The sequence below is a fragment of the Toxorhynchites rutilus genome, chromosome 3 (assembly GCF_029784135.1).
Source record: "Toxorhynchites rutilus septentrionalis strain SRP chromosome 3, ASM2978413v1, whole genome shotgun sequence".
NCBI lineage: Eukaryota > Metazoa > Arthropoda > Insecta > Diptera > Culicidae > Toxorhynchites > Toxorhynchites rutilus.
Genome location: NC_073746.1, coordinates 145,662,889 through 145,686,327, shown reverse-complemented (window position 1 = coordinate 145,686,327; position 23,439 = coordinate 145,662,889). Strand labels below are relative to the sequence as shown.

General features: G+C 35.6%; 1 protein-coding gene across 2 annotated transcripts; it reads left to right on the top strand.

Annotated features, from left to right (window-relative positions):
- Window positions 1-350: 350 nt before the first annotated feature.
- On the top strand, window positions 351-21,776 carry LOC129778864 (bifunctional peptidase and (3S)-lysyl hydroxylase Jmjd7). 2 transcript variants are annotated; one of them, XM_055786005.1, is made up of 6 exons: window positions 351-489; window positions 548-701; window positions 1,125-1,277; window positions 1,334-1,500; window positions 1,596-1,718; window positions 21,357-21,776. In XM_055786005.1, exons 1-6 carry the CDS (start codon window positions 423-425, stop codon window positions 21,632-21,634), a joined length of 942 nt encoding a protein of 313 aa, XP_055641980.1. In that variant the 5' UTR covers window positions 351-422; the 3' UTR covers window positions 21,635-21,776. The 2 variants fall into 2 exon arrangements, with proteins under 2 accessions (XP_055641980.1, XP_055641979.1); XM_055786004.1 differs by having other exon boundaries at window positions 1,554-1,718.
- The last annotated feature ends 1,663 nt before the right edge of the window (window positions 21,777-23,439 follow it).

Below are 23,439 nucleotides of genomic sequence, written 5' to 3'. Positions count from 1 at the left end.
ACTCACGATCGATCGCTTACTAAACGAACGCGCAACCAATGTGGTTACGGAGACCCCCGTTTTTTTGTTGTTGATTTCTTTGTTACTTCGAACATTTCGGGCGTCGGAGGAAAGTGACGTCCGAAGTAACAGTAGAGTGCCTAAAATCCGAATCTGTCCATTGGTCATTTTTTGTATTGGTGATTAAAAGGTGAAGAGGATAGATACTTGAACTATTGTTGTTATTGTTACTCGATTTATTTACATTTCTTACATAGGACTTTTTCAAAAGTTATGCGAGAAATGTTTCTTCTTGTCATTTGACAACACAAAAGAATTAACAGGACATCCCTACTGCCACAAACATTTTATGTACACAACGCATGCATCTTTATAATATTATGTTCCTATCTATCTAGTGTGTATACGTTTTATTGCCAAGGATGGAGCGAACGATTAGAGTTCCACTAGTAGACCAAGCTTTGAATATTCTAACCGCGGAAGCAAAAGGTTTTGAATTGACCATGAGCTTTGAAATTGTAATGTACACAGTTTATCTTCCTCCCAGATTTATATCTTGGATCAACTGTTCCGGAAACATTTGGTCTTCCGAATGCGTTGGAATTTATGCGTAATAATGTGGCGAAGAATCTACCACTGGTGATCCGGGAAGCTACCAATTGTTGGCCTGCTGTGGATAAATGGAACTCTAAGTACTTCAGGTGAGTGTGCATTAAAAGCCAAATTAGACGATAAATCATAAATTGATCATGCATGTTTGGGTTTGATTGTTCGTTTATTTGGATCATGTCCAAATGCGCAACGGAAAATAATAACCACTCCTCAGTTTCCATCTGCACCGAGTGCATTCATAAATTTAATTTTGTTTCATGATATATGAGTGTAACGCAATTATCTACTGAGATGCATAATGCTAGGTCGAAATAAGATCTTTAGATTCCGTTTCGATTAGTTTAATGTCACATGGTCGATGAACGTATATTCTCCTTGCTAAAGGCAGGGCGGCGTGCTTCTAACGCTACTATTTTCTAGATTCCTTAATAAACCAGCATGACGTGGAACAGCTACTTGTGTGGAAAGCACCAACCACTTGAATTTTGCTCTTATTTATATTAGTTCTACAGAGATACATTGGCCAAAAAGGAAGTTACGGTCGCGATAACCCCCAATGGTTACGCCGATGGACTGGCCATGCACGAAAAAGAAGAATATTTTGTGCTGCCCTTGGAAACCCAGATGAGAATGGGTGATTTTTTGGATGCGCTGGATCGGAAAGAGTAATAACTAGTAACGTAGTATGGTCAAGTTTGGTAATCATAAAGCTCTCTTATAGTGAAAATGTAATGTATATACAACGTCAGAACTCTAACCTAACGGAGGATTTTCAGGAACTCTGGCAAGACGTGGAAGTAGAGAGACTGAATTTTGCCACCGAAGCCTTCAACAAAGATCCGGATGCAGTTAACTTTTGGATGGGTGATGAACGAGCTATCACTTCAAGTAAGTTTTGGACCTTTGTTATTTTTTGTCATGTAATTTTATATTCATTTCAGTGCATAAAGATCCTTATGAAAATATTTATTGCGTAATATCAGGTTACAAGGATTTCATTCTCATACCACCTGTTGATCTACACAATGTACCACGAAGTCAATATCCTATGGGTATCTATATGCAAGAAGACGATGGCAACATGATCATTGAGCCTATTTTAGACGGTGAGTAACTGAATCACAAGCCGAAAACAGGTTTAAAATAAAAGGGGAGAAGAAAGTCTACCTGAATAACAGCGGGAGAACCAGTCACTGTCCACGTTTGTCCGCTATAGGAAGAAACTGTCGAAAATCACTGTATATGAACAACAACTTTTCATAATGGTTCTTCAAGGCAGTGCTACCGTTTTTAGGGTCGATCTGTGAAGTCTCACAAATACTCATTACACCGACAACTTTCTCGGAACGATCACAATTTTTTGCATTTGAACCTTTTTTAGAAAACATGATTCAAAAAAGCAAACCAAGCTCTAGCTGAATTAGTTCGGTGAAACAATTACAATTTTTATTCCTTATATTTAGCTAGGAACAACTGATAAATCATTTTAAAAACTGCGACCTTTTAACCATGTTTTAGTCTATTCGGAGCTGTAGAAACGCGGAGTTTCGCTTAGTGAGAGACGCTCATGTCTTGAATTCAGAGTCTTACCATATCCGCATTGGTGGCAGTGCGCTTCGTATTATGGAATGGGGGAGTAGGCATGACAATATGGGTTTGCAGAAGAAATGAACACACTTTCAATATAAAAATTGTGAATAAAAATTATTTTACCCAAATCAAAAAAGTACTCCATGTAAATGAAAATCACTTTTGCTTGCAAGAAGTGAAAAAAGATCATACAAAAATTGTGTCTAAAGATAATTTTATTTTATAATGGTAAGTTTTGGTGAGAATATCTGAAAATTTATAGAAAATAGTTGATATTAGGGTCAGAACAACGTACTTCTAGTATAAAACCAAGAAAAAAATTTCATACAAATTTTAGCAATTTAAAACTGCATTGAGGCCGACTAACGCAACGTAAACTCTAACGCAAAACGTAAACGATCGGTGAGACATCTGGATTTTGTTTTTGAACTAAGAAAAAGTAACCTAAAACTCAAAAACAAATCACGTATATTTTATTTCCGGACTTTGCAAGGTAGTTCTCATATGCAGGAACCATGCATTTTTCAACTTCTTTTTGATTGTGCTCTCGAATTTCCTTTTTTTGATTCAACCATTGTCAACATTTATACAATTTTCACTACTGAAAGGGATAAGAAAATAACATGTTATATATAAAATTGCACAAAATTAAATTTCTTCCAAACTTCTCGCAATCAAATAATCTTTTATGACTATAACATTGTGATTTATGGAAAGAACTACAAACCTTCCATAAGCTCTCATTGCAAAATTTAAAACCATCATTACTTTCACCGCAGCGCCGCCTAGGTGTAGATTTGTACGTTAGATCGCCAATACTAACATGTACTAACATGCAATGGCTAGCGTCAAAGAGAATTTGGATTTATGAGCAGCGACACGTAGAAATCGTAACAGTTGGTAATGACTGTTGGCTTCCTCACACAGTTTTTCTCTCTCTCTCTCTCTTTTTCTCTCTCTCTCTCTCTCTCTCTCTCTCTCTCTTTTTTTTTTTTCTCTCTCTCTCTCTCTCTTTTTCTCTTTTTCTCTCTCTCTCTCTCTCTCTCTTTTTCTCTTTTTCTCTCTCTCTCTCTCTTTCTCTCCCCCTCTCTCTCTGTCTCTCCCTCTCTCTCTCTGCCTCCCTACTACTAGCCGTACTAGCCGTACTACAATTATCAAATTTTATCATACAGCACCACTAGACAGCTCGAAAAATCTCAGTTGTTCCTGGTAGACAATGCATCACAGTTAACCGTATGAACATACGAAGAGAAGACAATGCATCGCAATAATATTCAACAACACTTTTAGTTAATATTACATTCGAGTAGTACTAGCCGTACTACAGTTTTAGAATCATGCAGCACAGCTATACAACACAACACAGAATCATGCAGCACAGCTATACAACTCGAACATTCTTTGTTATGTACGGAAACCAGCCCAGCAGCACAACAATCCACACTACACATCAAGGTCAGAGAATCATCGAGCCGCGCAGTCATCATGTAAACATTTCCAACGAACCGTACGATGCCAAAACAAATTCCAGTGCTATCGCCACAGAAGACATCGTCAGCAGAATCCGGAGAACCAGATGCAACACGACACATCATGAACGAGAACCAACCAAGATTGAATTATGCTGACTTTGAAATTTATAGTTATAAAAGGCTTAGCGACAGGGAACTAGAGTTAGTATCTAAGTTGACTTTATAATTAAAAGTTCGGTAAATAAAAGTTTGTTTTTTTTACGCCACCTATGGTGTATAAATCATAACTGGCGCAGTCGTACGGGCCACTTCCTAAATCGCGTTGAAGTGAATTTGCGCTAAGTGCTAAATTAAACCGGAACTTAGAATCGAAACGTGGAAACAATTTCGCTTTCGCTAGTGCAGTGTTTGTGTCCGATACGTGACAAATTGAAAGACGCGGTGCTACATCGCAAAAACGTTTTCAGTGCGTGGAAATTCGGAACTGTTTTAATGAACATTTAGTGTGCTGTGGAATAGAGTCCACTACGTTATTTTCTATTCGCGGTGTGAAGCTACTCGGTGAAAAACCATCTCCCAACACGTGGAGGATTTGCGGTGCTTCAATAAGACATTTCAAAGTGATTTAGTGAATTTCAATTCGAAGGAGTGGTTCCAGAACCTATCGCAGGTGAGTCGTTTTTCTTTTTAAAACCTAGTGCTATATGCCAAAATTCAATCCATTGCCAAAAGTAAAGGCATAAAAATTTAATATGGAGCCAGCAAATCTCTGTGCTGTGGAGGACCGGCGCTCTGATTTCTATAGGATTCCCGATCCAATTAGAACGATCCCATCGTTTGATGGAAACAAAAAGCAGTTAGCGTCTTAGTTGACAACTACAAGAAAAACTCTAAATTTATTTAGATCACACGTAACAGCAGAATTATTTTCTGTCTATGAACAAGCGGTGATTAATAAAATAGATGGAAGAGCCCGAGACACAATATGTGTAAATGGTAACCCATCAACATTCGAAGAAGTAGCAGAAATTTTACAAAATGTATACGGTGATCGCAATAATATTGCCACGTATCAAACGCAACTTTGGTCTCTAAAAATGACTGACTCTCTTCACATATACTATAAACGTACAAGAGAAATCATGATTAACATGAAATCTCTAGCGAAGCAAAATGAAATCTACTCCAACCACTGGGAGGCAATCAATCATTTTCTAGAACAGGAATGCCTAGCTGCATTTATAAACGGACTTAGTAAACCTTACTTCGGTTATGCACAAACAGCCCAACCTAGTGATTTAGAAGCAGCATACGCTTTCTTGACTCGATTCCAAAATGCCGAGAAAACTAAAACTCAAACAAATTCGGCTTTCGAGCAACATCCTCAATCTAATAAAAAGCATTTTGAAAAATCATTCAACAAATCAATTGACAACAGACCGACACAATTTGTATCACGACAGAAACCACCTTCTGACAGACAAAAGGTAGAACCTATGGAAATTGATCCATCATTGAGATCAAAACAGAACAGAATATACAATCACGATGCAGAAGATGAATCTGAAAAACCATTTGAAGATCATTCTGAGGACGAACATGAATATGAATACGAAAATGAATCGAAGACAAATTTTCAAATTTCCCCAGGTACTCTCTTTCCGAGTTAAATGCTATAAATGGACTTCCTTACATAATCATAAATATTCTCGGTAAAAAAGCAAAAATTCTCGTAGACAGAGATAAAAACTTCATCTCACCACGTCTTATTCCGGATATAAGACAAGAATCATGCAAACCAATAAGCATCAAAAATAGTGCAGGAAAACATATCTCTGATAAAAAATTCACCACAACTCTGTTTGGGATTGAACAAAACTTTACTTTTTATCTTCTTAATTTTCATACGTTTTTTGATGGCATCATTGGATACGAATCATTGTCAGATCTTAAAGCTATAATTGACGTTAATAATCATAAATTAATTCTTCCACAAATAACAATTCCCATGCAAATAAGAACATTAGGCCCACCTCAAATCACTCTTAATGCACATTCAGTACAAACTATTAAAGTCCCTGTTTCACAGCAAAACGGCGACGTGTTTCTCCCTTCAGACATACGCATTAATAACGCTGTAATACCATCAGGATTATCATGCAAGGAATGAATTCATTAACGTTCAAGCAAGAAATTTTGGCGAATCAGTTAACTTCACTTGGACCAACCCAGCAAAGGTTCTTCCAATTGCCAAAGCCATGGAAATAAATAACACAATATTAGAATCCCATCCATTAAATTTGGACTTAGATAAATTAATCCGAACAGAACACCTCAACCCTGAAGAAAAATCATCATTGTTTAAAATTTTGAAACGAAATAGTAGCATCATTCACAATATAAATCATAAGCTTTCTTGCACAACAGCGATAAAGCACGCAATCAAAACAGTTGATGATATCCCCATCCACAATAAAACATACAGGTACCCTCATATTCATAAAGCAGAAGTTGAAAAACAAATTAACGAAATGCTGTTAGATGGAATAATTCAAAATTCCATATCACCATGGACTTCACCAATCTGGATTTTTTTTTATTAAATCGTTTATTTTTACAGGCTCAGTTACATAAGTTTAAAGGAGCCAAACTCCTGACTGTATTGTTACAAGTATATATAAACATTTTTCCTTAATTCTAATGTTAATGGTGTAGAAAACCGATTACTCGCGGTCTACTCGAGTTTAGAAGGGTGACATATTTTCTTCAGGAAAAGGAAGGGATAAAAGGATATGTTGACAATGTTCACTCTCACATTCACACTCACATTCATTACACTCAATTCTTAAGCCTATCTTATATCTAATATGTTTTTACATTTCACCTTATTCTATTGTTAATAAGAAGGGATTTGATTTCTCGCGAAGGAAAAACCAATCTGGATTATACCAAAAAAATCTGATGCTAGTGGAAAACAAAAATGGCGCATTGTAGTTGACTATCGCAAATTGAATGAAAAAACCATTGATGACAAATTTCCTATACCAAACATTGAAGAAATATTGGACAGGTTAGGTCGCAGTATTTATTTTACAACCTTAGATTTGAAATCCGGCTTTCATCAGATAGAAGTAGAACCTAAAGACAGAGCAAAAACAGCTTTCAGTACAGACAAAGGCCACTTCGAATTTATCCGCATGCCTTTTAGTTTGAAAAACGCTCCTTCTACCTTCCAAAGAGCGATGAATAGCATATTGAGCGATCTGATAGGTAAATGTTGTTTAGTTTACCTCGACGATATAATCATTTTTGGTAATTCATTACAACAACATCTTGAAAACCTAGACAAAGTGCTTCAAAGACTTATTAATGCAAACTTAAAAATCCAGTTGGATAAATGTGAATTTCTTCAGAAGCAATGTGAATTTTTAGGCCATATCGTCACTCAAGACGGTATAAAACCTAATCCCAATAAAATAGACAAGATTTTAAATTGGCCGATACCCAAGACTACTTCACAGATAAAAGGATTCCTAGGACTATTGGGATATTATCGGAAATTCATCAAAGATTTTGCCAAACTCACGGAGCCATTGACAAAATGCCTTAAGAAAGATGCAAAGATTGCCCATGACGAAGAATTTATAAATTGTTTCAAAGATTGCAAACAACTGTTAGTAACAGATCCCATCCTCAAATATCCAAACTTCGAAAAACAATTCATCCTTGAAACAGACGCAAACGATTTTGCGTTAGGTGCCGTCTTATCACAACGCTCAGATGATGGAAAAGAACATCCAATTGCATACGCATCTAGAACCCTGAACGACACAGAATGCAGATATTCAGCCACCGAAAAAGAATTATTAACCATAATTTTTGCAACCAAACATTTCAGGCCATACATCTATGGTACCAAATTTGGAATCCGTACAGACCATAAACCTCTTTTATGGTTAAGACAAAAAAATGACTTGAATCGCAAGCTACTGAGATGGAAACTTGAATTAGAGGAATTTGAATTCGAAATCAAATATAAAAAAGGTACTCTAAATAACAATGCTGATTGCCTTTCCAGAATTGAACCAGAGGAATCAGTGAACAACGAAATAAATTCAAATACAACAGATGAAAGTATGACTCAACATTCAGCAGACTCTGATGATAGTGACTTCATTAAAAGCACAGAAAAACCTCTCAATGAATTTAGAAATCAAATCATCCTCGAAAAATCAAACGAAAATAGTCGAGAAAGTTTAACAATTTTTCCAAACTATCATCGAATAACCATCAAAACACAAATTTTCAGTCCTGCTATTCTTATAAATATTTTAAAAGACTATGCATCATCTAACTGTGTGAATGGACTTTACTGTCACACTGAAATTCTTAAATCATTGCAAATGATTTAAGAATTTCAGTGTGACAGTACAAAAACTACTTCTCTCGAGCCAAATCATTAAAAATACTTTGGACCGAAAAACTCTTAATTGATGTACCAGACGAAGAGGAACAAGACCAAATTATTCTAACGCAACATAACTATAATCACAGAGGTATTATCGAAACTTGCAAACACATTCAAAGAAAATATTTTTCCCAAAAATAAAATCTAAAGTTACAAAGTTTATTAACGTTTGTAAATTATGTCAAAAATCTAAATACGAAAGACATCCATACAAACAGAAATATAAACTTACTGAAACCCCATCGAAACCATTACAAATAGTTCACATGGATATTTTCATAATAAAAGAAAAGAATTATCTCACTTTTTGTGATAAATTCTCCAGACTTGCATTCGCTATACCAATTCGTACGCGTAATACTGTACACATTCTCAGAGCTTTATCTCTTTTCCTATCAACTCTTGGTAAACCAGCACTACTCATAATGGACCAGGAAGCCGCATTTATTTCTACCACTGTGAAAAGCTTTCTAGAAGAAAATCAAATACAATATCACTACACCAGCGTTGGTCAATCCTCATCAAACGGAACTATAGAAATTGTTCATCGAACACTAAGAGAGCTACATAATATTTTTTCGAACAAAGACTCTACCAAAGATCTTCCTGAATCGAGCAAAATTAACTTAGCAGTTGCTATTTACAATGATTCCATTCATACCCAAACAAATATCACTCCTAGAGAATTATTTTACGGATTTAGGCAAGATACGACGATCCCTGAAGACCTAGACGAAAGAATTAGAATGAAAGAAAAAATGTATAAAGTATTCAAAAAAAGAATTATGGAACGGAAACGTAAAGAAATACAAAAATTAAACCAATCCCGAGAAGATTATGAAACTTTTCGAGATAATGAAACTGTATATGAAAGAAAAAAGAAATAATCTCAAACATCAAGAAAGATATAAAGAAAACAAAGTAAGAGAAAACAGGGAAACTAACATAATTGATGAAAATAACCGAAAAATTCACAAAAGTAAATTAAAAAGGAAACGAATAATCTAAAGTTTATTATGAAACACTTTATTAATGACATTTTTCTACTTTGCAGGATCATAGACGAATATCCGTTTGAGCCCTCACATCATACTCTGGAAACTAACTATGATTTTTACTTCACAGGACAACAGAAGGATGATCACAATTATCCTCTTATTCCTGATCCTATCCAATCCTATCCACTCATCCCACATGGAAATCATGGACCTAAATAAAAATCCTAGCGTTTTTGCCGCAAAGACAGGGAAAGTTTTCATAAAAGAAGGTTTCCACACATTATTACATAGATTTAATTTGAATTCATTCAAAATTGTATTAAAACAATACGAACCAATAATAGCTAAATTAGAAGAAAATCCAAAATTTTGTGAAATTGTTAAAATCATCAAACAAAAACATAGTCAAGCAAATTTTGTAATTGAAAACTTAATACCTAGGAAAAGGACGAAAAAGTCACTAAACTTTTTAGGATCAGCCATCAAAATGATTACTGGAAACCTAGACAACGAAGATTTATTAAAAATTGGAAATCAAATTCAGACAATACAAAGTTCAAATAATGCACTTATCACAGAAAATAGCGAACAAATAGCAATAAGCAAATTATTTGAAGAAAGAATAAACAATTTGACGATACATGCATTTAAACAATCTATAGCAATCAATGATATTATCAAACAAGCTAGGTTGAACTCAGAAAACTCAATTAAATACGAGCATACATTACACATACATAGTATTATATTCAACATCGACGCAGTTAGGCATCAGCTGGAAGACCTCTTCGAATCTAAACAACTCGTGAAAGTCGGAATAATTTCCAAGCTACTCCTGCAACCATCAGAATTGGATTTCGCAACCCAAATCCTAGAATCACAAGGCATTAAAATTCAAAGCTATGATCAAACTTACGAGTTTTTAAAACCGATAGCTTTCCAAAACTCAAAACTACAATACAGAAATCAAACCGGCAGTTCTACCCCTGTACTCAGTTCACATCAACGAAATAAAGAAAGAGATGACACCCTTTGAACAATTGCATATTCAAAACCGCCACAGATTGGAACATATTGAAATAATGACGCAGAAAAGTCGGACTATCACATTTGGAACAATTATAATGTTGTCATTATTGTATCAATAATAATTTGGTTCATAATCAAAGAAACGAGATCAATTCGTTCAGTAATAACCATCAACCCAAACATGTTAACGGGAGCCGAAACCTTGTCATAACATGTTGAACGGTTGGGACGGTTCAATCTAAGACGGGGGAAGTTATGTACGGAAACCAGCCCAGCAGCACAACAATCCACACTACACATCAAGGTCAGAGAATCATCGAGCCGCGCAGTCATCATGTAAACATTTCCAACGAACCGTACGATGCCAAAACAAATTCCAGCGCTATCGCCATAGAAGACATCGTCAGCAGAATCCGGAGAACCAGATGCAACACGACACATCATGAACGAGAACCAACCAAGATTGAATTATGCTGACTTTGAAATTTATAGTTATAAAAGGCTTAGCGACAGGGAACTAGAGTTAGTATCTAAGTTGACTTTATAATTAAAAGTTCGGTAAATAAAATCATAACTGTATATGTATGACAAATAGCACAAAATATAATAATATTCAACATGTATATAGAATAATATCTGCAGTGTATCACTTTTTTTTAGTTGGCTTTACATTGAAACATTCGAGGAGTACATTCCGTACTACAATTATCATATACCACGATGCGATACGGCTGAACTTCTCGAAGGGTCGCTGTAATTTATTATTGTCTATCAAACTTGCACTTTGTACTGCTGCTTTGTGATTATTTACATCACAAACAGTTTTTAAACTGAACTTTAGAATCACACGAGCACGTATTTCAATCGATGTTTTTGCTTCGGACCATCGGAGGAGTCACGGCCGTACTACAAATGTTCTATTGCTTAATGTATGACAGCTGAACTCCTCGGAAGATCGTCAATCATGGTTGGAGAATTCACTCGTTTTGTATGTATACTGGATGTTTTTAATTGAATCGAGTCTGTGCGATATTTGTACCGTCGCTTTATATTTGAACATTCGAAAAGCACAAGAAATGGCAGAACTACTTGAACTTTCGTAGTAGTTTATTTTAATAGATTCAATAAATCACTTTTCAACACTCAGTTTTCGAGCGCATATTTTAGTTTTCGTTTTTTTGCTGTGGTCCATCCGAGGAGTTCTAGCCGTACTACAAATTTTCTGTTCCACAATGCATAACTGCTGAACTCCCCAAAAGATCCCCAGCAAGTTCGTTGTTATTTATTATTGAGATGAAACATGTACTGTTACGAGCGCACAGCCCTTGCTTCACACCCAACTAGCACGCATTTCAGTCGTTGATTGTTTGCCTTGGATCAGTCGAGGAGTTCCAGCCGTACTACAAGTATTCCATGTTCGCAATGCACGACGGCAGAACTCCCCGAAAGATCTAAGTTGTTGTACGGAAATCAACTCATGTTTCGTATGAGTTGGATAAATTACATCGAATCGTCTCTAAGAAAGAAGTTTACATCAACTTGTGACTTCACATTTGAACGTGCAAAAAGTACCAGACGTACTACAAATATTAGTTATGCAATACGACTGTACTTTTCGAAAGTTCGCTGTAATTACAATTTTGACCATTACAAATTTCCAGAACTTTGACACACAGCTTTGGTATTATAGTATTACGTATTTTCGTCGTTGTTTTTGTTCTGGATCAGTCGAGGAGTTCTAGCCGTACTACAAATATTCTATTCCGAAATGCACGACGGCAGAACTCCCCGACAGATCGTTAACAAGTTCGTTCTATCCTATTATTGTACATTACATTTACTCTAACACACATTCACAGTGGCGACCGAAGTCGTCAAGAAGTTCGTTATAATCTACTATTGTGTGTTTAACATGGCACCATTACAAATACACATATTTTTTCACACTGAACTTAAGAAATGCACTAGGATGTATTCTAGTCGTTGATTTTTGCTTTCAATCAGTCGAGGAGTCCCAGCCGTACTACAACTATTCTATTTTGTGATGCATGACGGCAGAACTCCCCGGAAGATCGTAAACTATGGTACGGGAATCAACACATGCTTGGTGCTTTTGCTTAGCTGATACGTAGTTTTTACTCTCAATTCATGTTTTATCACATTTTAATCGTTGCTCTTTTTCATGGGCCGTCCGAGGAGTTTTAGCCGTACTACAGATGGTTATTTCATAATGCCTGAGTTCGGCTTCTGCGAAAAAAACGTATTGAATATGCACTATCACAAATTCATGGCACTTTTTATACTCAATTTGGGTTTCACTTCGGACCATCCGTGGAGTTCTGGCCGTACTATTAATATTCTATTAAAATGTATGACGGCCGAACTCCCCTAAGGTATTCAATCATGGGTACGGGATCAACTTATAGAACACTTTTACACTCAGCTTGGAAAAACATTAACACGTTTTCGTGGTCAATTTTCGCTGTGGATCATCCGAGGAGTTCTAGCCGTACTGCAATTATTCTATTCCAAAATGCATGACGACCGAACTCCCCGAAGGATCGCCAACAGGTCCGTTATAAATTATTATTGTGCATTGGATATGCACTACCATAAATTCAAAGCACTTTTTATACTCAACCTGGAGTTTGTAGAAGAATGTAATCCAGTCGTTGTTTTTTTCGATTGGGTTCATCCGAGGAGTTTAGGCCGTACCGAACTCTAGTGAGTTCACCTAAAATGGTACGGTCACTTATTGTTATGTGTTATTATTATAAATTCACAGCACTTTCACACTTAGTAGGGACCACAGTAGGTATTTTAGTGGTCGGTTTTTGCTGTAGACCATCCGAGGCATTCTAGCCGTACTACAAATATTCTATTCCAAAATGCATGACGACCGAACTCCTCGAAAGATCTTCAACATGTATGTGGTATTTACTACTAATTCGAAGTTCTTCTACTATCAATTTGGAGAATGCAAGTGTTTGCGGCGTGTTTTGCTTTGGACCGTTCGAGGAGCTCTAACCGTACTACAGATGTTTTATTTTATAATGCATGACAGTAGAACTCCTCGGAAGATCTTCGACTTGTACGAATATGGTTTAATATTGTAAAATATTGTAACTAATTATGCGGTACGGCTGAACTCTTCGAACGCTCCTTGTATTTGTTATTGTGTGTTGAAAATTCACCAACACAAATTCATAGCACTTTCCCCCATTCAACTTGAGGAATACACTACCACGTATTTTAATGGTTGTTCTGTTATTGTTTTAGATCAGACGAGAAGTTCTTGCCGTACTACAAATATCCTATTTCCTAATGCACGACGGCCGAACTCCCCGAAAGATCATCAACATTTTTATTGTATAATTAGATACATAATATTGTTCTGTAGCAAGCATACACCTTCACAAAACTCCAGCACTTTCTATACAGTAATGCAGTAATAAGTATTTTAATCGTTGTTCTTTGCTTAGGATCAGTCGAGGAGCTCCAGCCGTACTACAAATAATATATTTCAAAATGCATGACGGCAGAACTCCCCGAACGATCGCCAACCATAATACGGGAATAAAAGTATTTTTGAGCGACTAACCATCACAAATCCACAATACTTTCTCCGCTCAACTTGAGGAATACACAATCATCACCTATTTTATTCGCTATTTTGCTGTTGTTTCCAGATCAGTCGAGGAGTTCTAGCCGTACTACAAATATATTATTCCGTGATGTATGGCGGCCAAACTCCCCGAAAGATCGTCAACAAGTATATTATAGAATTTGATACAAATATCCATCATCACAAAACTAAACCAAACTTGGAGAAGGGAATACTGTAACAAGTATTTCGGCAGTTGTGTTTTGCTTTGGATCAGTCACCTATTTTTTCTATATTTTGCTTTTGGTTTGAATCAGTCGAGGAGTTCTAGCCGTACTACAAATATCTTAATCCGTGATGTATAGCGGCCAAACTCCCCGAAAGATCGTCAACAAGTTTATTATAGAATTTAATACGAATATCCATCATCACAAAACTAAACCAAACTTGGAGAAGGGAATACTGTAACAAGTATTCTGGTCGTTGTGTTTTCCTCGCGATCAGTCGAGGAGTTCCAGCCGTACTACAAATATTATATTTCAAAATGCATGACGGCAGAACTCCCCGAAAAATCGCCGACAATGTTTTATGAAAACAAGGCATGCACAACAACGTTCGAGAAGCGGATTATATTGATCGCCATATCATTGCCGTACAGCAAGTATTTCAACTGAATGCGGTTCAGCAAAGGTACAGGAATCAATGTTAATCGTATATTGCCTTAGCTTGATCACTCGCAGGAATTAAATTTGTAAAAATTGGAGCTCGTACCACTTCGAAAAAAATGACCTACTTACCGGTATCCATCATGTTCATAGAGTGAAAGCTCAACTATCTTAACAAACTATTTAACTAAAAGTTGTCGGTCACCAATCACTTACTGCAACACCTTATCCACCATGCAGTATCGACCTGACTTAGCTATCTTAACCTTCTTAACCTCGTATCACACTTGGTCCGGAGCACACTAGCCACAAGAAGCACCAAATGAACTATGAACTCCTAGCAGAGGAGTTCTCCCTTTTATAGGAGCCACGAGAACTCTCCATAGGAGCTCTCCGTATCTCTTCACATATCCTTCTCTCTACCGGATTATCCGTCCCCGCATCCTATTCCTAGCCGGGATCCTTAGTACCGCCGTTACCTGCATGGGTCGGCTCCATTTCTCGTTTTCTCAGGCAATCAGTTGATGACACTTCTGAGACAATGGATTTTACAGGAATCCTTCTCTCCTGCAAAGAGTCCTAATTACTCATGCCTTGATTTATTGCAGCCGAAACACCTTTCGAGAGCGCGAGGATTTGGCAATGTCATGTTTATGGTTCTGACAGTTTATTTTTTTGGGAGGGGAAACCGTTTTTTTTCTCGGTCTAAACAAAGCTGGGATTGGATCCCACGATCAACTCGATCATATATGAATCAAACTAAAATTAAAATCTATATCTCTGCTATCAATCACAGCCACAAAATTTAAAAAGATCAGAGCTACTTGAGGGAAGACCTTGAAGAATGAAACACGCTTATTAGGAATACTTATATTGGGCTACCCGAAAAGCAATTGCCGATACATCACAAATAAAATATTTTTTGGTATTTGGTACTTCTTTGAAATCGATCCTTTTACAGAATTTATTGGAGTTTTCAAAACTGCCTTTCGATTTGCAATGCGATTTATTGAACAATTAGTTGGATTTGCTATTGAATCAGTTGGTAAACATTGTGTTAGTCTACAAAATGAAATACAGAAAGAAATGGATTTTTACTTCTTCCCGATATTTTTGTCCACTACATCTACACCAAGATAAAAATTTGTTCGTGAAATATTCCGAGACTTGAGAGTTTAAGCTTTAAAATGATGTGCATTCCATCTTTATGCGTTCATTCTATGTACAAAAAAAACTGTATTTTATTTGTAATGAGAAAAATCGGCAATTACTTCTCGAGTAACTCAAATTAAGATTGGGTGATGGTTAGAAAAAAATAACGATCTGGACGGATTGATTTTCTAAACTGCGCACAGTTGGGGCATTCTAAAAAAAGACGGTCAAAAATCTTTTCTCGTCTTACCTTACATTTTAGAGGTTGGGTGTCTTCAGAAAAGTTGTTCAGAATATTGATTCGGACAATTTGATATTTTCATTTGAACTGTTACTAAGTTACAATAAAAGTTAAAAAAAACTTTTTATACTTATATGATAGTTGAGTTATGTCTTTAGCAAAATTGTAGAGCAATCAATTTCATGGAACTATGCTTATGGTACATAATATCCATCTATAAAAACTTTCAAAGACATCACTGTTTTCTGAAAAGAGTATCTTAAAACTAGATTTTTAGCTTGAGTTTTACCCTAATTACATTATATCATTATATATTATACTAGCTAACCCGGCAAACTTCGTCCCGCCCATTTACTTGATTAATTCTCGAGTAATGCAGAAATTTGTGTTTTATTTGTATGGCAGCCACCCCTAAGAGAGGGGGGAGGGGTATCTAACCACCATAGAAACATTCATTGCACCCTAAAGTTTCCATATGCCTAATTTGGTTTAATTTGCTTGATTAATTCTCGGGTAATGCAAAAATTTGTGTTTCATTTGTACGGCAGCCCCCTCTAAGAGAGGGGGAAGGAGTATCTTAACACCATAGAAACATTTATTGCATTCTAAAACCTCCACATGCCAAATTTGGTTTCATTTGCTTGATTAATTCTCGAGTAATGCAGAAATTTGTGTTTCATTTGTATGGCAGCCCCCCCTTTGAGTGGGGGAAGGACTGTCTAACCATCATAGAAACATTTATTGCACCCTAAAACTTTCACATGCCAACTTTGGTTTCGTTTGATTGATTAATTTTCGAGTAATGCAAAAAATTGTGTTTCATTCGTATGGCAGCCCCCTCTAAGAGAGGGGGAAGGAGTATCTTATCACCATAGAAACATTTATTGCATCCTAAAACCTCCACATGCCAAATTTGGTTTCATTTGCTTGATTAATTCTCGAGTAATGCAGAAATTTGTGTTTCATTTGTATGGCAGCCCCCCCTTTGAGTGGGGGAAGGACTGTCTAACCATCATAGAAACATTTATTGCACCCTAAAACTTTCGCATGCCAACTTTGGTTTCGTTTGCTTGGTTAATTTCCGAGTAATGCAGAAATTTGTGTTTCATTTGTATGGCAGCCCCCCCGTACCCCTGGTCCTCCTCAGACATCTCCTCGTTGTCGCGATTAGGAAACTTATAGTGGCGACGGAGAGCCATCCACGGGAAACCCGAGAAAGCAATCATAAGAACTCCTCTACAACCAATCGGACCGGCGATAGACTCTGTTAAATTGATCCATATGATTTGGGATTTCAAACATAATTTATACTTTGAAACCACTATACATCGTAATGGTGTCATCAAAAACTAATAGTGTCTTCAGAAAAGTTATGTATGTTAATGTCATCTAAAACTCTGTGGATCTATATATATATAAAAATGGAGTGATGTCTGTCTGTCTGTCTGATTCTTATAGACTCGGAAACTACTGAACCGATCGACATGAAAATTGGTATGTAGGGGTTTTTGGGGCCGGGGAAGGTTTTCGTGATATTTTGAGACCCCTCCCCCCTCTCTAAGGGGGGGCTGCCATACAAATGAAACACAAATTTCTGCATTACTCGGAAATTAACCAAGCAAACGAAACCAAAGTTGGCATGTGAAAGTTTTAGGGTGCAATAAATGTTTCTATGATGGTTAGACAGTTCTTCCCCCACTCAAAGGGGGGGCTGCCATACAAATGAAACACAAATTTCTGCATTACTCGAGAATTAATCAAGCAAATGAAACCAAATTTGGCATGTGGAGGTTTTAGGATGCAATAAATGTTTCTATGGTGATAAGATACTCCTTCCCCCTCTCTTAGAGGGGGCTGCCATACAAATGAAACACAAGTTTTTGCATTACTCGGAAATTAATCAATCAAACGAAACCAAAGTTGGCATGTGAAAGTTTTAGGGTGCAATAAATGTTTCTATGATGGTTATACAGTCCTTCCCCCACTCAAAGGGGGGGCTGCCATACAAATGAAACACAAATTTCTGCATTACTCGAGAATTAATCAAGCAAATGAAACCAAATTTGGCATGTGGAGGTTTTAGGATGCAATAAATGTTTCTATGGTGATAAGATACTCCTTCCCCCTCTCTTAGAGGGGGCTGCCGTACAAATGAAACACAAATTTTTGCATTACCCGAGAATTAATCAAGCTAATTAAACCAAATTAGGCATATGAAAACTTTAGGGTGCAATGAATGTTTCTATGGTGGTTAGATACCCCTCCACCCTCTCTTAGGGGTGGCTGCCATACAAATAAAACACAAATTTCTGCATTACTCGAGAATTAATCAAGTAAATGGGCGGGACGAAGTTTGCCGGGTTAGCTAGTTTACTATATATTTTAACCTTTTCACTTCATACTTCATCCAATGTTGATGTTTATTTACAATGCACAATGGTCGAGGAGATGTACTTAAGTGGAAATTAGCATATGGAGTACGGCAGTTATTCTCTAGACAAAAACTGTCTTAGACAAAGTTGTTACATATAATAGAGCGCTCATTTTTATATTATCAAAAATAAGGTGACCAAAATTTTCGATGAAATAAAAAATATAACTTTCTTATCTTTAGAGATAGAGGCAAATATAGTTCGACAATGTTGTAGTCCCAGTTATTTGAGACATCTTTGTAAAACAAAGTTTTTCTCTATCTAATAAAATAATCGATATAGCGCCTTTTTCCATGTTACGTTAGAGTTACCATTAAAAAAACTATTTTTTCGCTCTAACTTTTATATTTCAAATTCTACATACAAACTGTCTTCGAGAGACTTTTAGAGCTTACTAAAACAAACATTTTTCGATGCAGAACTTGTCGATATCTCAACTTCACTTAAAGTTATTGATATTTATTCCCAAGAAATACGCTCTCTTCAATTGTTTTCATTCTTTCTGGGGCAAAAGAAAACAAAGTTTATTGGCGGCATTTGAAAGAGCATATTTCACTCTACATGATGTGTGAATTTCAAAACTATGTTATTTTTCGCGTTTGAGTAAATTAAAATTGAAATCATGAGTTTTTGGGTACAAAAGCATCAATAACTTTGAGTAGGATTAAGATTTAGACAAGTTCTGCATCACAAAATGTTGGTATCGATAAGCTCTAAAAGTCGTACGAAAACAGTTTTGATGTAGAATTTTAAATATAAAAGTTAAAGCACAAAAAACACGTTTTTTCATGGTCACCCAAATGCAACTTAGAAAAAAGCGCTAAATCGATTATTTTAAAAGATAGAAAAAAGCTTTGTTCTACAAAATTGTTTTAAAAAACTGGGGCTACAACATTGTTAATCTATGATTATTTCTATCTATAAAGATAAGAAAGTTAGATTTTTCATTTCATCGACAATTTTGGTCACCCTATTTTTGTTGTTATCAAAAATAAGGTGACCAAAATTGTCGATGAAATAAAAAAATATAACTTTCTTATCTTTAGAGATAGAGGCAAATATAGTTCTACAATGTTGTAGTCCCAGTTATTTGAGACATCTTTGTAAAACAAAGTTTTTCTCTATCTCTTAAAATAATCGATATAGCGCCTTTTTTCCATGTTACGTTAGAGTTACCACTAAAAAAACTATTTTTTCGCTCTAACTTTTATATTTCAAATTTTACATGCAAACTGTCTTCGAAAGACTTTTAGAGCTTACTAAAACAAACATTTTACGATGCAGAACTTGTCGATATCTCAACTTCACTTAAAGTTATTGATATTTCTTCCCAAAAAATACGCTCTCTTCAATTGTTCTTTCTGGGACAAACGAAAACAAAGTTTATTGGCGGCATTTGAAAGAGCATATTTCTGTTTTTTTCATGGTGACCCTAACGTAACTTAGAAAAAGGTGCTATATCGGTTATTTCAAGAGATAGATAAAACTTCGTTCTACAAAGATGTCTTAAATAATTGGAGCTACAACTTTGTCGAACTATTTTTACCTCTATCTTTAAAGATAAGAAAGTTAGATTTTTAATTTCATCGAAAATTTCGGTCACTCTATTTCTGACAACATAAAAACGAGCGCTTTATTATGAGTAACAACTTTGTCTAAGACAGTTTTTGTCCAGAGAATAACTGTCAAGCTCTAAATGCTAATTTCCACTTGAATGCATCTCCTGGACCATTGTGCAATGTATTAATGTATGTATTATAATGTATTATTTACTATTCAATTTCTATTTCTAGTTTGCTATTAGAGCTCAAATTTGAGTTATTTTGCAAAAGTTTCACTGTAGTTAATGAAAAAAATTGGATTTTCTTCGATCTTTGCTTACGCGAGCTGCTTATCAGAAGATCGGGTGTCATAAACAATCTTACAAAAATATCCTGAGTGCTGACGTCTCTGCAAATTGAAATTTGTAGGTTTAGAACAAGTATGTAAGTGTAAAAACTAGTTTTAGGTTGCTCTTTTCAGAAAAAAAACAATTATATTTCTGAAGGACTAATAGATGGATATTATGTATCTTAAGCAAAGTTCTATGAAATTGATAGCTCTACAAGTTTGCTGGAGACATAACTCAACTATCGCATGAGTATAAAAAATTAGTTTTTTTTTAAATTTTTATTGTAGCTTTGTAAGAGTTTAAATGAAAATGTCAAATTCTCTGAATCAATATTTGGAATAACCTATAAGCAATTAAAGCATATGATGTCGTTAAAAAACAAGTTATTAAAAAATAACGCATGAAATGGTATTTTCCGTCAACAAATGGAAACTGATTTCCGAACAGCATGGCAAATAATTGCAAAGAGTCTAGAAGCCCATCACGATCGATAAAGTAGTAATAGCGAAGGAGATTCGAAAGTTGAAAATGATTAGGTGTGATTTAAGTATCAAACATCTGCAATTGTAGCATCAAAAAGCCGAATCAGTTATAAAAAACCGCATTCGACCATCGAATATTTCAAATTTGGAAAACAGTGCTCCGCATGAAATGGTGATATTGGAAGCATCTGCAAATGGAAACTTCCATAGCGTATTTTTATGGTGAATCACTCTTCGTCACAATATCAAATCAGGCAATACTGACTCAAAGTCAAAACTAACATGAAATTGAAATTTTCCTAGGATGTCCAGTGTAAAGCAGTGGAATTTTTTACGTTATCGTTCTCTGGAATCGAACGCAAAAGCAATAAAACAATTGTTCATGTACCTGTAAGTAAATCCCCCTTACTTCTGTGTAGGGAGAGAGATTATTTGCATAAAATTTGGTTTTCTCCGAAGATTCACTCTTACCTGAATAAGTAATCGCATAGAATGGGTAGGCAGATGCTTTAGCCTCTAAGAGGATTATCAAATAGTATGAGATTGTGGGTTTTCCCAAGTCGGACGAGAAACTTTAGGCATACATTTACCATTCGTTTGTGAAAAAACAGGGTAATAAATCATGAATAGACAGCGATAGAGATCGATATCCCATCTCAAGATAGGTAATGTTTCACATGTGTATCTAACTAACGTTATGTTTTCGATGTTCTTTTCCAGAGATTGGCAAACCTCGACTCATCGAGTGGGTCAGTATCGATCCATTGAAGCCAGACACCGCTAAATATCCGCAATACGCTAACGCCACTGTTTATGAAGTGCGGGTTAACGCTGGAGATATGTTGTATCTGCCCAGTCTGTGGTATCATCATGTGCGGCAAAGCCACAAGTGTATCGCTATAAATTTTTGGTACGACATGGATTACGATGCGCGCTATTGCTATTACAAGATGGTGGAGAAACTTTGCGGTTATGGTGAAGAAAACTACGCAATGTAGTGAGGATGGAACGTGGGTCGGCCCGAATTTGGATTAGCGTTTCCTGCGCTAATTCGACGAAGTTGAACTAGAAATGTAGCTAATACAATTGTTTAGATATAGAAAACAATATTAAAGAAATATAAGTCTCAGATGAGGTGTATTGATGCCTTTAAAATCGAAAAAGAAATTTCTACAAGGAAAGCTAATAAAATTTTGCTTCAAAACATAAATTAACAATTACTTTTAAAACATGCTGAAATATATACGTATTTTATCCTGGACTATGTGATCTTTGTTCTTGCGTAGTTCTATAATGGCGTCATAAAGTTGTTAAGATATGGTAATATTACTCGTGGAATCTTTCAAAGCTTTCATCATTTTGTTCAGCAGCCAGGCAGTAAGCAACACGTGGTTCTAATCGTTGATTGTTGCTTTTACTACTGCCCAAACAATACTCCTCCACAGCAGTGGAACTCCATACAATTCACTCACTAAAAAGTGTCCACATTTTCATCGCTTGTTTACGTGAAGAATATAATTTTTTCAGGCACACTTGATTTGAGAGTGTATGGATTTCTAGCTGTCTTGACGCAAGGTCTTTAATGAAAAATGAGAAGATGGGAAGGTTTATATAAACATGTTTATAATTACATAAGTTTATTCAAATATTAATATTGCCCTTATTTAACTATGCAGTGTAATTTTATCAAAATTTGAAAGAGAAATTAAAAAAAGGAATGTTTTTTTCAATATTTTTATGAGATTAATCTATTAAAAATCCATGATTACCTTTGCTTTATTATCATATCATATCTTTCCATTAATCCGCAAACATCCCTAGTAGTAACTTAAAAAAAACAAACTCATAAAGGACAAAAAGAGTCTTTGTATATTTTTTATATATTTTTCACAGTTTTATAGTAGTTTTATAGCGCTTTTTTAGTTGGAGTGCCTTTTAATTGGCACTTCGACAGTTGGAGCACGCGTCAATCAAGAAGCAATCATCCGTCATAATTGTATGTCAGTTTTACTCAGTTTTTCACTGCCATTTTTATTGAAGAGTCTTTGAACGTTAAAATCAAAAAATTAAGGCACAGTATAAAAGTATTTAGTTTTGCAGTTTGTTTGACAAATGTATTCGTTTGAAAATATTTATAAATATATATACATATATGAAGTGGATTATATCACATCCACTATTCAAGGAAGTTAATGATATTTTCTACCGTCAATCCAAATGCAGTAATCTTAATTATTATTATGGCCGCACTAAAAGACATGAAAAACAACAAGAAAAACGCGAACTTTGAAATTTGTGAACTATTGCAGTATTACTGCAGTATTATTGCAGCCATTCCATGCCAAACTGATATAGTGGTTTTCAGATTTTCGTGAAAATTGGTAGCTTGTTTTCGTTATGGTAAAATATTGAACCTGTATTATTTTTTTGTTGGGTCCCAGCAAACATTAAGTCGTATGAATAGCTATAATTGGAGGCGATATACATACAACCAAGACACATTTGTATGATATATGATGCATATAACTAGTATATAGTATATACATACGCAAAAGTTGAGGCTATATACGTATATGCCATATTGTGTACGCATATAAAGCCGTATATAACGATATGCGATGTTTTTTGGACTGATATGCGATTTGATCCGACAATGTTACCACTCAATCCATCGATGACATGGAAAATCGTGTTTTTGCATTTTATGCGAGTTTAGATATACATGATCGATATTTTGATTGATATTTTATGCGATTGTGATTTGATACGAATTTATATGTAACTTATCATATGCAAAGTTATA

What these genes read in the sequence shown, in the direction of transcription:
- LOC129778864 (XM_055786004.1), top strand. Translation starts at nt 423, where the DNA reads ATGGAGCGAACGATTAGAGTTCCACTAGTAGACCAAGCTTTGAATATT. An exon ending in TGGAACTCTAAGTACTTCAG is followed by an intron (nt 702 to 1,124) that starts GTGAGTGTGCAT and finishes TTAGTTCTACAG; the next exon opens with AGATACATTGGCCAAAAAGG. An exon ending in CATTGAGCCTATTTTAGACG is followed by an intron (nt 1,719 to 21,356) that starts GTGAGTAACTGA and finishes GTTCTTTTCCAG; the next exon opens with AGATTGGCAAACCTCGACTC.